This window comes from Sceloporus occidentalis, unplaced genomic scaffold, assembly GCF_023333645.1.
Source record: "Sceloporus occidentalis isolate IW3139 unplaced genomic scaffold, rSceOcc1.0.p SCAF_1, whole genome shotgun sequence".
NCBI lineage: Eukaryota > Metazoa > Chordata > Lepidosauria > Squamata > Phrynosomatidae > Sceloporus > Sceloporus occidentalis.
In genome coordinates this window covers 89781733-89797987 of record NW_028316981.1, presented here as the reverse complement: position 1 = coordinate 89797987, position 16255 = coordinate 89781733, and the positions used below count along the sequence as shown (strand labels likewise).

General features: G+C 43.4%; 1 protein-coding gene across 1 annotated transcript; it reads right to left on the bottom strand.

The window, feature by feature from the left end:
* Positions 1 to 7427: 7427 nt before the first annotated feature.
* Positions 7428 to 13049, bottom strand: RPS14 (ribosomal protein S14). Its single transcript, XM_089528596.1, has 5 exons — positions 12946 to 13049; positions 11096 to 11246; positions 9987 to 10148; positions 8451 to 8527; positions 7428 to 7536 (listed from the first exon to the last, which is right to left on the bottom strand). The coding sequence occupies exons 2-5, from the start codon at positions 11242 to 11244 to the stop codon at positions 7469 to 7471; spliced, it is 456 nt and encodes a 151-aa protein (XP_089384722.1). The 5' UTR covers positions 11245 to 11246; positions 12946 to 13049; the 3' UTR covers positions 7428 to 7468.
* Positions 13050 to 16255: the final 3206 nt, after the last annotated feature.

The following is a 16255-nucleotide window of genomic DNA, read 5'->3' as shown; positions in this document are numbered from 1 at the left end:
TACACTTCAAGCACATCAAAGCTATACTATATTGAGTCACACCATTGGTTGTCTAGCCCAGTGCTGACTATCTATTTGCTTAGTGGTTCCCAACTTTTGGCTCTCCATTTGTTTTGGACTTCAGATCTCAGAAGCCCCAGCCAACTTGGCCAACAGTCAGGAGTTATGGGGATTCACGTTCAACACATCTGGAGGATAAAAGGTTGAGAACTACTGTATCAGCTCTTCATGATATGCAATCTAAACAAGTTCTTTTAGCATCTTCTATTTAGCTCACTGATTGGCACAGAGAAAGGTATCTGGTAATGAAAACACAGGGTCTTCCTCATTCCTGTAGAAGAGATTTCTTCCGTGTAGCATTACAACTCCCACCATCTCTAGCCTGAATGATCTTGGACATATTGCTATGGGTGGTGGTTGCTATAGTCCACCTGTAGGGCATTAGCTTGGGAAAGGGTAGGCTGCTTTGTGGAATTCCCTTCTCTGCTAACAGCTTTCCATGTCCAGTAAAAGTAATTTTTTGGATCTAGGAATTATCCTTTGTATTCTGGACACTGGAAGCATCTAGGAGCCACCTTGCAGACTTCAGCTTACCTGCACACTTCCCCATTCACCACCCTCCCTTTTAATTAGATACAAACTCCTAATTAGATACCAAACGCAGTGTGCAAACAAGAATCAAGGAGCATGAGAGGCACTTTTTTTTCTGGTCAGCGAGAAAAATCAGCAGTAGCAGAACATGCCACAAACCATCCTGGGCATAAAATACTGTTTGAAAACATTTAAATTCTTGACAATGCCAACCACTACCATGTCAGGATGCACAGGGAAGCCACTGAAATCCACAAACATCTGGATAATTTCAACTAGAAAGAAGAAACCCTCAAAGTGAACAAAATTTAGCTACCAATCCTGAAGAATAGCAAAAATGAGGACTCAGCAAATGCAAATGGGAAACCACTCAGAGTCAGGGGCTTTCCCAGCAGATAATGATCACCAATTATCAGACACTAATCCTCTTTTGCATTAGCCTCTCAGCCTGAGGCCTGCCATCAGCACCAAAACAATACACATACAAATCACTCCTGCATTCCCAGGCTCACACAGTATATACATACAGTCCATCCTCGCCTTACACGGGGGATCCGTTCCGGATCCCTCCACGTAAGGCGAATTCCGCCTATGCTCGAGCCCCATTGGAAACAATGGGGCTCGTGCGTGGCGGCACGGCGGCACGGGCGCACGCGGGGTGCAACGGGCGCGCGTGCCCATTCAATTGAATGGGACGCGCCGCCCCTTCCGCCCCACGTGTGCCCCGCGGCTTGAGCGCGTATGCTCAAGGCCGCGTATGGTGCGGGGCGCACTGTACCCAACTCCTTTCCAGGCAAACATTCTCTGAAGATGCCAGCCACAGATGCTGCTGAAACGTCAGGAAGAAACTCTTCTAGATGAACATGGCCACATAACCCGAAAAACTCACAAAAATCTATAGATACAAACTTCTTTGCCCTTGCCCTGTCCGCCTAGACTTTAAAAACAACTCACCTGTCTCTTTCTGGAATACCTGATACAATCTGCCAGGAGCATGAAAGGAGAAGCCTTTTAAATTAACATGCCCTGAAGTATCATATACTCTAATTCAGTGGACAAGCAGTCTTCTCAAATCTCTATAAACACTGCCAATCTGGGTCTGTTATTCCAGCTGGAATTAGGGATTTAAGGAAAAAGCAGCCATCTAGGGATAGGTAACCCAAGATGAAACTTGCAGTCTGTCCCACCTTGTGCAAGGTTTGGAGAATTGTCATTTTTCAGACTCCCCAAATTAGACAAAAGGGCACCCCCAGGTAGAGATCTTTATTTTAAAAAATAATGAAAAAGCTCTAAAATCATGTTGTTGGTTGTTGTGTGCCTTCAAGTTGTTTCCAAATCATGCGGATCCTAAGGCAAACATATCATTGGGTTTTCTTGCCACGTTTCTTCAGAGGGGGTTTGCCTTCGCCATTCTCTGAGGCTGAGAGAGAGTGACTTGCCCAAGGCATCCAGTGGGTTTACATGGCTGAGCCAGGATGTGAACCCTGGTCTCCAAAGTCATAGTCCAACACTCAGGTAACTATGCCATGCTGGATCTCATTCTAATATCAGGAAAATACACAGGTCTTCCTAAAATGTAATAGCAATTGCAAAAGCCAAAAAGTGAAGTCAATCTCAACCATTTTTTTCCTTTTTCTTTTGACAATGCTCTTAAATGAATTACTTTGATGCAAATGAGATGTTAATAGCTCCTTTAAAAGAACCCACAGGAAGGGTTTTTTAGTCTAAAAACTGCTATTGTACTTTCTGTACAGCATCACCTGCCCACTCTCAAAATGTTGTCAGAAGTGCAGCTTCAGGCTCTGACAAAGAATTTTCTGCTTAGTAACTTCAAACTTCAGGAAGTGGCTAATTTTTCATTGGCTGGAACATGGCCACCATTTCACTGCTTCTCACATTTCAGATTCCTGCTGCCAACAGAGCAATTTTTTTTCATCCAGGTTTAAAGTGTTGCTACTTGGAAAAACCACAAGAAAATGAGGAACGTACCATGTAATGCAAGATGTCTTTTTCACAGAATGACTCATGAAAGGAAAGTACAAGGGGATCGTGAAAATGGAAGATATTTCAAGACCAAGCTAGATAATGTCACATCCAGAGATTTGAAGGATACACCTAGAAACTGCTTTTTTTCTTGGCCTATTCCTTTTTCTATGGCTATTCTTGTCAAACCTAGGAATTTCTCTTAAATTCGAATTAAAAGAAAGTGGGGCCAGACCGTATTCACTTAAAGTCACTAGTTTTGTGCAATTACGTGAATACACATTGCATTCAGACTGGCTCCCCATTGCCCAAAAACAGCATGCCATTGCCCGAATTTACGTGTGGCAGTCTATCACGCAATAACGTGAAATCACATGATTGCGTTCGGACTGACTTCCCATTGCCCGAATTTGTGTGTAGTGCATTATCACGCAGTAACATTGAACTCCATGATTGCGTTCAGATTGCCATTGGATTATACTTCCAATTCCCCTTCTCTGATAATCTCCCGAGTATAAAAGCAGACCTGTGCTATCCTCAAGCTGCCATTATACATCTCTCTCTCTCTCTGTGTGCATATATATGTATGTGTATGTCTGTATTAGATTTAGAATCATAGAATCAGAGTTGGAAGAGACCACAAGGGCCATCCAGTCCAACCCCAAATTTTTCAAGAAAAAAATTATATGCATGTATATGAATGTGTGTGTTATATGCTTTAGTCATTTCCGACTTATAGTGACCCTAAGGCGAACCTTGGCAAGATTTGTTCAAAGGAGCTTTGCCATTACTTTCCTCTGAGGCTGAGAGAGTGTGATTTGTCCAATGTCACGCAGTGGGTTTCATGAAATGAAATGAAATGAAATTTTATTTATATACCGCCGTTCCAATGATCACGGCGGTTTACAACAAAATAAAATACATCACAATACAGGATACAACAGCTTAAAAACCCATGTACTATTATACAACTATAAATCCATCCTTATTCAAACTAGTAATAAGACAATCTAAAATTACAATAAATACATTACAACCCATGTCCCAACCGACCCCTAACAAAAGAAACTAACTACATCCCACTCCTCTGTCTCCCTCCCTCTGGAGAGTCCACGACGGCGGGACCAGGCGACAGTCCTTGGCTCTCCACCCTGATGGTATAGAGGCGTGGACAAAAAGCTCAACAGGGGGTCCGTCCCCCGAAAAAACACCATGGTGGCGGCGAACAGAGTCCTCTGGGCCGCCCAGCCCAGATGGAAAGGGGCGGCGGCGGCGGCGTCCTCTTCGGGGGGAGCCGGTGGGCTGGCTTTAGTAGGGGCCGCTCCCACCGGCCCCGCCCCCCTGAAAAACGCCGCGGCGGCGGTGAACAGAGTCCTCTGGGCCGCCCAGCCCAGATGGAAAGGGGCGGCGGCGGCGTCCTCTTCGGGGGGAGCCGGCGGGCCGGCTTTAGTAGGGGCCGCTCCCACCAGCCCCGGCCCCCGGAAAAACGCTGCGGCGGCGGCGAACAGAGTCCTCATGGCCAAGCTAGGAATCGAACCCTGGTCTCCCAGAGTTGTAATCCAACACTCAAACCACTATGCCACGCTGGCTCTCATGTACATGTATATATACATAATTGGTTTGAGGAACTAATGTGGGATAGTGGTTTGAGTGTTGGACTAGGAGGACTCTGTGAGGCCAGAGTTCGAATTCCTGTTCTGCCACGGAAACCCAGTGGGTGGCCTTGGGCCTGAATCTTAGAGGAAGACAAGGGCAAACCATCTCTTATTGTTATACAAAGAGACCGGTTTAATTTGATAAATATATATACATCCCTTTCCCTCCCCCTTCCCACTATCACCTTTTATTGTAACTGTCTTAAACTGTTTTAAAGATTTTAAAAAACCTTCTCTGAACAAATCTTGTTAAAAACCTGTGGTAGTTTGTCTTAGCATCTCCATAAATCAGAAACTTGAAGGCACGCCACCAACAACAGTAACCTTGATTTCAGGCCCTATTCATTTGTTGAGCAAAAGCTTTGTTAGCAAAGGGATCTTGCAGCACCTTTGAGACTAACTGAAGGATGGAAGTTGGTAGCATGGGCTTTTGTAGACTTGAGCTTACTTCCTCAGATGCATTTGGTGGAGCAGAAAGTCCAAGGCCAGACCATAGCAGTGTCTGTGTAAGAATGTCCATAGGAATACAAAATTTTGAGGTCATGGAGATGAGATGACAAGTTGGATAACAAGGCAAGGATGCTGCCTAAAGCCAAGGTTAGTAAATAGCCATATGAACGAGTATTGGGATGTAGTGTGGAAGGCAAAGCTCAGAAAAGTAGTTTGCAAAAACTGTCCTGCCATCTGGGTGGGGTTTTTTGGAAGTTATAATCCAAAAAAGTTGATTTTCTGAGTTAACAGCAGACATTGATCCAGAGGTTAATTTGGCATGTCACAGTTAGAGAGGAAGAACACTTATTGTTGTGTTGTTGTTGTTAACCACAACATCCTGATTCATGGTGACCCTGTGGATGAGACACCTCCAAGACCCCGCTATCCTCCACTGCTCTACTTAGATCCTGTACATTCATACCCATGACCTGCTTAATGGAGTTCACCCATCTAGTATGCAGTCCTCCTTTCTTTCTACATCCCCCCTCCCTTTCCTAGCATTACTGTCTTTGTCAATAAGTCATGACTTCTCATGATGTGGCAAAAGTACAACAGCCTCAATTAGATCCACAGCTACAAGTCTACATACATGCCACCAAACACAGTGTGCAAACAAGAATCAAGGAACACGAGACATTGCAGACTGGGCCAGCCAGAAAAATATGCAGTAGGAGAACATGCCACAAACCATCCTGGGCATAAAATACTGTTTGAAAACACTGAAATTCTGGACGATGCCAACAACTACCAGGTCAGGATGCACAGGAAAGCCACTGAAATCCACAAACACCTGGACAATTTCAACAGGAAAGAGGAAACCCTTAAACAAGGTTTGGCTACCAGTCCTGAAAAATAGCAAGATAAAGATTCAACAAATGCAAACGAGAAATCTCCCAGCAATGAGCACTAATCAAGCAGACATCCTCTTTTGCAGGCCCTCCCACCCTGAGGCCTGCCATTAGCAACAGAACAATACACATGCAAATCACTCCTGCCTTCCCAGGTCACACAATATATATATCCAAGTCCTTTCCAGGCAAGCATTCTCTAAAGATGCCAGCCAGAGATACTGGTGAAACGTCAGGAAGAAACTCTTCTAGAACATGGCCATAGCCCGAAAAACCCACAAAAAACTATGGATGCCAGCCATGAAAGCCTTCGACTTCACATCTCTCTATACTGTTCCGAGATTTATTTATTTTTACTATTTTTAAAGAACCAAAAATGGATTTCCCAGGCACTTTGAGGATTCTTTTTTAGGTACTCCATGTCTCCCACTCTGCCTGGAAAGTCCCAGAGTATCTAGATGACTGCTTGATCTGCTGCAATTGTTCACCTTTCCTTCAGTACCATATATTAATACCGAGTGGTATATAAAAAACAAATGTTACTCGCTACTTTGAATTGCAGCTTTAATATGCAGATGACATTGTCCAAACTTGCATTAAAACTGTAACTGAGTGGATACTTACCCAAGGACCTAAAAATCTTTGCCAAAGACTATATCTCACTGCAAGTAAAATGTCAACAGCTTTTTCTTTACTTGTGCAGTCAATCGTCTCAGTATTGTTATGCTTTCAACTGTAACTTGAAACACATTCTAAGGACACCTTTAAAGCTATGTTATGGTTCGGATCCAGGACATCTCAGTGGTCACCTGCTCCAACAAAATCCTACCCAAGTGGCAACTAGAGAAGCAGCTCTCTGTGATGGCACACTATCTGTAGAAATTCCTTACTAGAAATATCTAGTTAGAACCAAGACGTAAGTTTGTTGCCAGGTTGCACTCATTTCCTCGTGCTTTTAATGAACACAGGATGGCTTTGCTACCACTGTCCTTTTTAAATTTTATGTCCATTTTATATATAGTTATATTGTTGACATATTAATCATTGCTTTTTAATTTAATGCTGGAGAGTCCCTTGTGCATCTCTGGTTAAAATTTTTTAAAAGGCAGTAAATTGTGTCTTAGCAAGGACAACATTAGCTAGGGAGTGAAAAATGGTTAAGTAAAAGATTAAGGTGCATTTAGAAAGTCAATTAAAAGGGGGGAAACATGACAACTGCTTTGGATAGGAATCTTTCTGGTACATGATTTAAATATATTTATATAGTATTTTAAAGAAAATCTATCCCAATTTGTGTCTGCCTTGGAGGGCACTACTAGAGTGCATGTCACCTTTTGTTGGGCATACAATTTATTTTTTCCACTGATGGTACTTGGAAAAAGGCTTCCTCTGAAAGGTTTGTGTGGCAAATATAAACATGGCAAACATCTTGAATTTTGCTTAGAAGCAAAGAAAGATGACAGTACCAGAGCTGGACACCCATCTGCTATATTCTGAAGGACTCTCCATAAGACAGCCAGGAAACAGGAATCTAATATGTATATGCAGAACCTATGTTTTCTATTTATACCTTTAGCTATCTCCTCATAAACTGCATTCCAGAAGATATTGTCCTCTGTTTGTAAAATATGTTTTTATCCTGAGCTTAGTAGTACAGACCAGCTTCATAGAAAAAATAATTTAAAGTAAAAAAAGATTAAACAAAAATGCCAGTGGGATCTAATAACACAGAGAAAAGCTCCCTATAGAGAGAATGCTTTTCAAGTAAGTAATTACTGGGAAAGGCAACTCAAGGATATATTTCATAGGACAGCAGCAGTGACTCAGCTTATATAGGAGAACAAATGAGAACAGAACATTTATTGGAAATCTTTAATGATGAAAATTAATAGCCACTGTTTACAGACGACGACCACGGCGACCGCCCTTTCTGCGGGTGCTGTCTGAAGGAATGGGGGTGACATCCTCTGTGGAAATAAGCATTTCAAATTCAGAAATCAGTTTCTCTCATGTACAAGCCACCCAAATAGGCTACATGTCTAAGATGTCAGTGGAATATTTTACAATACGAAATATAGTATTTTAATGCAAATAGGTATTCTTCAAAACATTAAAAAAAACATTTTAGCAATAGCATTTATATTTCTATACTGCTTATCAGTGAACTCAGCACTCTCTAAGCGGTTTACAGCCTGTAAGCCAATTGACCCCAACAAGCTGCATACTCATTTTACCAACCTATGACAGGATGGAAGGCTGAGTCTACCTTGGAGCCCCTGTGTTGTGGCTGCAGGACTGGCATTTAACCACTGCACCACCAAGGATAAAAATTTGAATGAAGGTTCATGAGGCATTACAATATATTTCCCATTTACAGCCTCTTAAATTTCAGATGTGAAAATCCAATGTCAGATAGGATTGCAGAAGTTTCAGGACTTTCAGTGCACATCAGCATAATAACTTTTGATCCTCCCAATGTTTTAGACTCCAATTCCCAGAACCCCCAGCCAACATAACCAGTAGCATTAGATTTTGGATGTTTAGTCCAAAATATCTAAAGAAATAGTAGTCCCTCCCTCTCTTACACATAGTACCCTTACAAACATCCCACAAAAGAAATCTTGCAGGACAGCATTGTTACAGCAAACCTACACATACAATCTGGAATTCAACAATAGTAGGTCCATTAACTCAATTGCTGAATTGTGAGTAAATCCAGTTGATTCAATAGTTTTACTCTAGACTGGAGTCACAATAGGATTTAGGCCACTGTTTGACAAGGTAGGAATAACAGTACGTTACTAAAGATAAGCATCTATCAGACACATATCCTTGAAAGATATCTACCCCAGAGAACATGGGTTCTTCTCAGACAACTCACCAATACGCCCAATCTTCATGCCAGATCGAGCCAGAGCTCTGAGGGCTGACTGGGCTCCAGGTCCAGGAGTCTTTGTTCTGAAAAGAATAAAATTAAAATAAGAGCATGAACCAGACAAGCTAGCCTTGTATTTGTGGCACTTGTGCATATAATTCAACATGATTCAATAAGAAATCATCTGGGGAAAGGAAGCACAGACAAAGTCCATTCTGGGAGGACAAGGATCTTTTTTTTAATTGGTCCAAAACACACTGCAGAAATAATCCAGTCTGAGATGTCTTTAATTGCCCTGTCTCAATGCTAGGGAATTCTGGGAACTGTAGCTTTGTGAGACATTTAGCCTTCTTTGTCAGAGCTCTGATGCCACAATAAACTACAATTCCCAGGATTCCCTAACACTGAGACAGGGTAATTAAAGCAGCCTCAATTTTTTTCTGCAGTGTGTTTTGGACCATTGCTCCAGACCAGACAGGTGGAGGGAAGAGCTGGGGGAATAGCCCAAGTTCAAGCTTTTTAGCTGGCTACTGTTAGCACTTCCCTTGATCTGATCCTGTAGAGCAGTGGTCCCCAAACTGTGCTCTTTAAAAGATTTTGAACTTTAAAAGGTTATTGAAATGACTGAGGCTTCTGGGATCTGAAGTCCAAAATCTCTTAAAAGGCACAGTTCGGGGACCACTGCTGTAGTCTCTCTTCTTATGAAAGTTGTCTGGTTCCCAAGTAACTTCAGAAATATGTCCTTGTTGGATCAAAAGGTGAGAGTATTTTGTACTGACCACCTGCTTACTAGAAATGCAAACTAGCATGACTTTTTATCAAAATAGTTCTTGTGAACAGTGCAACTATCTTTACTACATCTAGCTCCAAACCTGTAGATGGCAGAAATTCTGCATTCAGTCAACTAAAATACAGTGTGCCCTTCCCTTACATGGGGAATCCATTCCCCCCCCCCCCGCTTAAGGGAAATAGCGCATTGAAAACAATGGAGCTCATACCCACTGCGTGGTGCACACACCACTGCCTCTTCTGGCACGCGGCTTTCAATGTATGGGTGCACTGTATATGCAACTGCTGCTAAACAATACAAATGAACAAAACTAGTAGCCACTATACTGGCTTCTTACCACTAGTAGGGGCAGTAATTTTCACCAAAGTATACTTACAAAACCACAACATGGACTATCTAAAGGTACAAATTCTACAAATTAGAAAGGAAAGGAACTAAATATTCACAAAGGTATCTACCAAAGAATACAGGTAAATGTTTACATTCAGTGGCAAATGGACTTTCTCTTAGCCCCTACAGACACATTCTCAATTTTGACACAGCAGTCTTTCCCCGTCTAGTGACTCCAGTTGTGCTGTACTACAACCACCTCCATACCTTAGCCAATGGTCATGTAGGATGATAAGAGTTATAATCTAACACATTCCAAGGACCTCAGATTGGTCCAAGTTATACTCCACAATGATGCCACTGAATGTTTACAAATTCAACTCCCTCTGCACAGAACTGACATACAGAGAGAAATTAAGCACCTGTTGCCTCCTGTAGCCCTCAGCTTGATGTGAAGGGCAGTGATCCCCAGCTCCTTGCACCTTTGGGCTACATCCTGGGCTGCCAACATAGCGGCATAAGGAGAAGATTCATCTCTGTCGGCCTTCACTTTCATGCCACCAGTCACTCGACAGATTGTTTCTCTGAGCAAACAAGAGGAAACAAGACATTAGTGGAGGAATCTATGCTCAGTCTCATTTTTACAGGAGAAATAAAGCATACTAACACTAGAGGAACAAAGTGTGCCCAATTTCTCTGCAAAATGGTTTCTTAACACAGAAAATGTAACTTTTAAATCTTATCACAGGCTTGCAGAAAGGACAGGTCTGTGTACCTAAACAATTTGTGATTCTAACAAACAGGATTTTCATAGGCCAAAGCCAGACTCTCTAGCCCCTATACTTAATTCAAGGTCTGGCTGTGACACCAGTGCAACATTACGTTCTGTGAGTTACAGTGCTAACATACATATGTCCAAATAGATGTGTACAGGACTGAGGTCTAGATGTTTACCAGACTATGTGGACAGCACTGTCTGACACCCCTCAAGCTAAATGCTCATCACCACTCAAGTATCTTGTTAGATGGTTGATTACTGGCATTTTTTGCAGACTCAAACAAGCAGCAAGAAGTGGAGTCTCTGTGTAAAGCTGATGGATTTATCTTTGCCTTAGCAAAGGCTGCCACAGAGACAAGGAGACCAAGCAGACAAGTTCTAGCCGCTCTAGTCACAACTGTGGTGACCACATGGCCCACTTCCAAAGTGGACTGCCACAGTTTTCCTACCTGGCTGTTGCCAGAAGCTGGATTATTTCCCCTCCCCCCTTTTTTTATCCAGTCCAAAGGACCGGATCACAGCTAGAAGCAGCTTTATTTGGCCCATGCGTTTCAGGCCGTCATGAAACACTGTTGACAACACATTCACCAAAGTCCCATCCTTCTAAATAATGGTATCCATTCAACACATATTTAGCTGAAAAAAAATATAATGTGTCATGCTGATTCCTAGATATGCTTGCTTTTAGCATAACAACTCTCTACAGTTTCTATTTTAGAAAACAGCAGGCAATTTCAAACATGTGCTACTCACTTGCCAGACAGATCAGTTACATGGACAAAAGTATCATTGAAGGAAGCAAAGATGTGGCAGACTCCAAACACATTTTCTCCTTCAGCAACCTGGGGTCCCAAACTGATGACCTGCTCTTCCTTCTTTTCCTTACCCTTGCGAGGTGCCATTTCTGTATAGGAAGACAAGAAGTATTGGAGGAGGCATAAGACCCTAAAGTACTTGCTCTTGGATCAGAGCTATTTATAATGCTGCATTAGATTAAGATTCAAAACATCTCAGGCCCAATTCATATAAGAAGGCCATTTTAAAGAATGACAGTAGAGGAACTCATAGCTGGAGACTCTTGCTTAAACAGGAATTAACACTCCCAGCAATTCAGTCAAGCCAGAAACAACAAGTTTTGCCTTTCAGGAGAGCAAAACAAAATCAATGCATGGTTTGGGATATTTGCATCCCCCCGCCGCCTTTCTGGTAGCTGCCCTTCTATAATAGAGACAAGGGTCAGAGAAGGGAACATATATGATGTTTGAGAGAAAAATGGAAAAAGCCTATACACAGTGACCTCCTTGCTCCGACAGCACAGAAAAGATGAAGCAGTTTTAAAAGGCAAGCGGCCAGTGATGGATGTAGTCAGTTTGCCAGGAGCATAAGGTAAGCTGTGTACTGCAGTCTGCCTCAACTCTCAAAAATGCATGTGGTGGAAGGATTCCCCTAAGGAGCAAGCACAGATCCTACTGCATTCTCTGCTAATGTCTTGTTTGTCCTTTGCCTTCTTCACAGCTTTTAGAAGCGATTCCTAAAATTTGTGGATGACACATCAATATACAATGATTTGTTAAATTGTCTATGAAGACTTACCTAGTGAAAAACGAAACCTAAAGGTGTTTAGATCCTGTTTCCCTGCTCTGGTGCATTCAGAGACAGAATAGTCTGGGCCAGTATCAACTAGTAACAGCTTTCTTATACATCCAAGGGAAAACAAGCATTTACTTTGACCAGTGATTCCCAAACTCTGTTCTTCCAGGTGTTTTGGCCTTTGGTTCCCAGAATCCTGGCCCAATTGGCCAAGGTGGCAGAGGCTTCTTGGAGCGGAAGTTCAAAACATCCCTAAGACCTGAGTTTTGAAATCACTGACTTAGACCACGGTTTAGTGGGGTCCCAGTCTTAAAACTGTTAACAATGTTGTATATGAAATTACCTTCATGCTCTGTGTGTATGAATGTCATGCTCAGACTCTGGTCCCACCTCCAAGATATCTCATGATGCAGATGCAAATACAGCATCCCAAACCCCAAAACGCCTCTGGTCCCAAGCATTTCGGGTAAAGGGCACAACAGGCAGGGGATATGGATACCTGGCTGCCCATGGCTTGCCAAAGAACTAAGAATACGGATCTCACTTAGGTGGCACCCCAGTTCTCAGGCAGAGAAGGCTAAACATCTGACAAAACTACAATTTCCCAGAATTCCACAGCATTTAGCCAGGGGCAGTGTCAAGATGGACTAGCTTTGCAGCGCTGAGATGCAGCCTCAGTTTTCCCATATTGCATTCACCGCAAAGCCCTGCAAAAGGCCTAAACTAGGGTTCGCTCCCCGAACATCAGGCGCCCATTTTGCAAGGCAAGAGGCTCCCCAGGCCTAGGGATTCTCTACAGAGAGGGAAATGGCTGCTACTGAGGCCAGGCCCCAATGCACTCTCTCCCCTCTTCGGCCCTGCACTGCCCTCAGGACCGCCGGGGCCCCCTCATTCTCCCGGCCCCTTGAGCCTCCAGGGAAGGGGAGGCCCCCGAAAGGGCCGAGGGAGCTTGGGGCGCAAGGGCTGGGGAGGATGGCGGCGGATGGATCACCCCCCCCCCCCCCGACACTCACTTGACTCTCTTCGCAGGCGGCAGCTAACACCGGAAAGAAAGAGGCCGGCGTCACGGGGTCAGAGGTCACCTCTTCTCACCCGGAAGCAATACCTCCAGTGGGGAAAGGGGCGGTCACTTCCTCCGAAAAGGAGGAGGCAGGGCTCGGGAACCAAAAACATGGCGTCACGCCTACGTTGGTGGGCGGTGGAAAAGAGAGAGGCACCGTTGGCAAGAAATGAATCAGAACGACGAAGGCGACCGAAATAAAAATAATGATAATAATAAAAATGGCGCCAGAGCGGTAAGGTGCCCAAACTAAACATGGCGGCGAACGTCCCAGAGGGAGCTTCAGGCGTCTGCTTTGACGTCACGGCCCCGCCCCCTTGCAGTTGCTCCGCTCCTGGGTTTTCAAAGAAGGAGGGATCAGTGCGCATGCGCCTTGAGTCGCTGCGTGGCAAGAAGGGTTGCTTTAGGGCAGAATTGGTTCTCCCTCAGTTGATACTGTTTTGAACCATGATTATTATTATTACTATCAGCAGCATCAGCATCTTTTATTTCACAGAATGATAGTGTTGGAAGAGACCCCAAGGGCCATCCAGTCCAACCCCACTCTGCCATGCAATCATCCAGCCTCTGTTTAAAGACTTCCAGGAAAGGAGACTCCACTACACTCCAATTTGCATCCATTGTTCCGGGTCCTGTTCTCTGGAGCAGCAGAAAACAAGCTTGCTCCCTCCTCAATGTGACATCTCTTCAAGTATTTAAACAGGGCAGCCATATCACCTCTGAATCTTCTTTTCTCCAGGCTAAACATCCCCAGCTCCCTGGGTTTTTCCTCATAGGACATGGTTTCCAGACCCTTCACCATTTTAATCACCCTCCTTTGGACACGCTCCAGTTTCTCAATGTCCTTTTCGAATTGTGGCACCCAGAACTGGACACAATATTCCAGGTGGGGCCTGACCAGAGCAGAATAGAGTGGCACTATTACTTCCCTTGATCTAGACACTATACCTCTATTGATGCAGCCTAAAATCGCATTGGCCTTGTTAGCTGCCGCATCTCACTATTGACGCATGTTCAACTTGTGGTCTACTTGGACTCCTAGATCCCTTTCACATGTATGCTCATTCAGCCAGGTGTCCTCCATTTTGTTAGCTTTGGCCCAGCTTTCTAATCTATTCAGGTCATTTTGAATGTTGATCCTGTCCTCTGGAGTATTAGCTATTCTTCCTAATTTGGTGTCATTGCAAATTTGATAAGTATGCTCCCAATTCTGTCATCCAGGTCATTGATAAAGATGTTGAATAGCACTGGGCCCAGGACAGACTCCTGTGGGACCCCACAGGTCACTTCTCTCCAGGATGAAAAGGAGCACCCTTTGCCTTTTCTGAGAAGACTGAGGCAAAGAAGGTGTTGAGTCTGGCATGACTTCTTTCTCTGAAACCCGTGTTGACTTTTTGTGATTATGACATTGCCTTCTAGATGTTCACAGACTCTCTGTTTAATGATCTGCTCTAGAATCTTTCCTGGTATTGATGTCAGACTAACTGGACGATAATTGTTGGGATCCTCTTTTTTTCCCTTTTTGAAGATGGGGACAACGTTTGCCCTCCTCCAGTCTGCTGGGACTTCTCCTGTTTTCCAGGAGTTTTCAAGGATTATTGCCAATGGCTCCGATATGACATTTGCCAGCTCTTTTAATACCCTTGGATGTAGTTCATCAGGTCCTGGAGACTTATATTCGTTTAGATTAAACAGAAATTCCTGTGCTATCTCTTTACTTATTCTGTGCTGAAATTCCCCTATTCTGTCCTCTGCTCCATTATCCTCAGGTTGAGCACCCATAGGTCCGGGTCAGCTATTTTAGATCTGATCCTAACCAACAAGGATGACTTGGTTAATGGGGTGCAAGTGGTGGGATCCTTAGGTGGAAGCGACCATGTTCTCCTGGAGTTTGTTATACAATGGAAAGGAGAAGCCAGGCAGAGTCAGACACGCATCCTAGACTTTAGGAGAGCGGAACAATGGATGCAAGCTACAGGAAAACAGATTCCACCTGAACATTAGGAGGAACTTCCTGACAGTAAGGGCTGTTCGGCAGTGGAATGCACTTCCTCGGAAGGTGATAGAGTCTCCTTCCTTGGAGGTCTTTAAACAGAGGCTGGATGGCCATCTGTCAGGGATGCTTTGATTTGGATTTCCTGCATGGCAGGGGGTTGGACTGGATGGCCCTAGTGGTCTCTTCCAACTCTACGATTCTATGATTCTATGATTCCTTTTATGAGAAGACTGAGGCAAAGAAAGTGTTGAGTAATTCTGCCTTTTCTCTGTCTTCTGTTAGCATTTTGCCATCTTCTCCACGCAGTGGCCCTACCGTTTCCTTCTTCTTCCTTTTGCTGCAGACATATCCAAAAAAGCCCTTTTTATTGTTCTTAACCTCTCTAGCAAGCCTGAGTTCATTCTGCACTTTACCTTTTCTGACTTTACCCCTACACATGCTCACTATTTATTTGAATTAATCTTTGGTGATTTCCCCATTTTTCCATTTCTTATACATGTTCTGTTTAAAACTTAGCTCAGTTGAAAGTTCGTTAATCATTCATCCTGGTTTCTTGAGACACCTCCCGTTTTTCTTCCTCATTGGAGCTGATTGAAATTGTGCCTTCAGTATCTTCCCCTTGAGAAACTCCCTTCCGTCTTGAACTCCCTTCTCTTTTAGTATTCCTGACCATGGGATCATCCCCAGACTATTTCTCTAAGTTTACTAAAATCAGCTTTCCTAAAGTCTAGAATGCGTGTCTGACTATGCCTGGCTTCTCCTTTCTCTCCAGGATGAAGAGGAGCCATTGTTGAGCACCCTTTGGATTCAGCTGGTCAACCAATTACAAATCCATGTGACAGTTGCTTTGTCTATATAGTTCCATCCGTGTACATGTGACTTTCACAAACAGTTACAGAATAAAACATAATTATTGCAATAATATCAAATACTAAAATACACTACTATAATACAATAAATATATACACACAATACAGAATAAAACTAAATAGCCAGTACAGATAATCAGGTATTCTGAAGATATATAAAGCATTAATCCAAGATTCCATAATGTCGCATAAATGCAAAATAAAAATTGGTGACATAAAAACTGAAATTTTAAACATGAGTGTCATTCAAAAACACACATGCTTTCAAGTCGTTTCTGACATATGGTGACCCTAAGGTGAACCTTGGCAAGATTTGTTCAGAAGGGGTTTACCTTTTTGTTTTCCTCTGAAGCTGAGAGAGTGTGACTTGCCCAAAGTGTGTTTCCATGGCTGACCAG

Bases quoted from the DNA above. Each gene is read 5' to 3' on its own strand.
- RPS14 (XM_089528596.1), bottom strand. From the start codon at position 11,244: ATGGCACCTCGCAAGGGTAAGGAAAAGAAGGAAGAGCAGGTCATCAGT. The intron at 10,149-11,095 runs GTGAGTAGCACA...TTGTTTGCTCAG, and splicing joins GTAACTGATCTGTCTGGCAA to AGAAACAATCTGTCGAGTGA. The intron at 8,528-9,986 runs GTGCTTAATTTC...TATTCTTTTCAG, and splicing joins AGGGCTACAGGAGGCAACAG to AACAAAGACTCCTGGACCTG.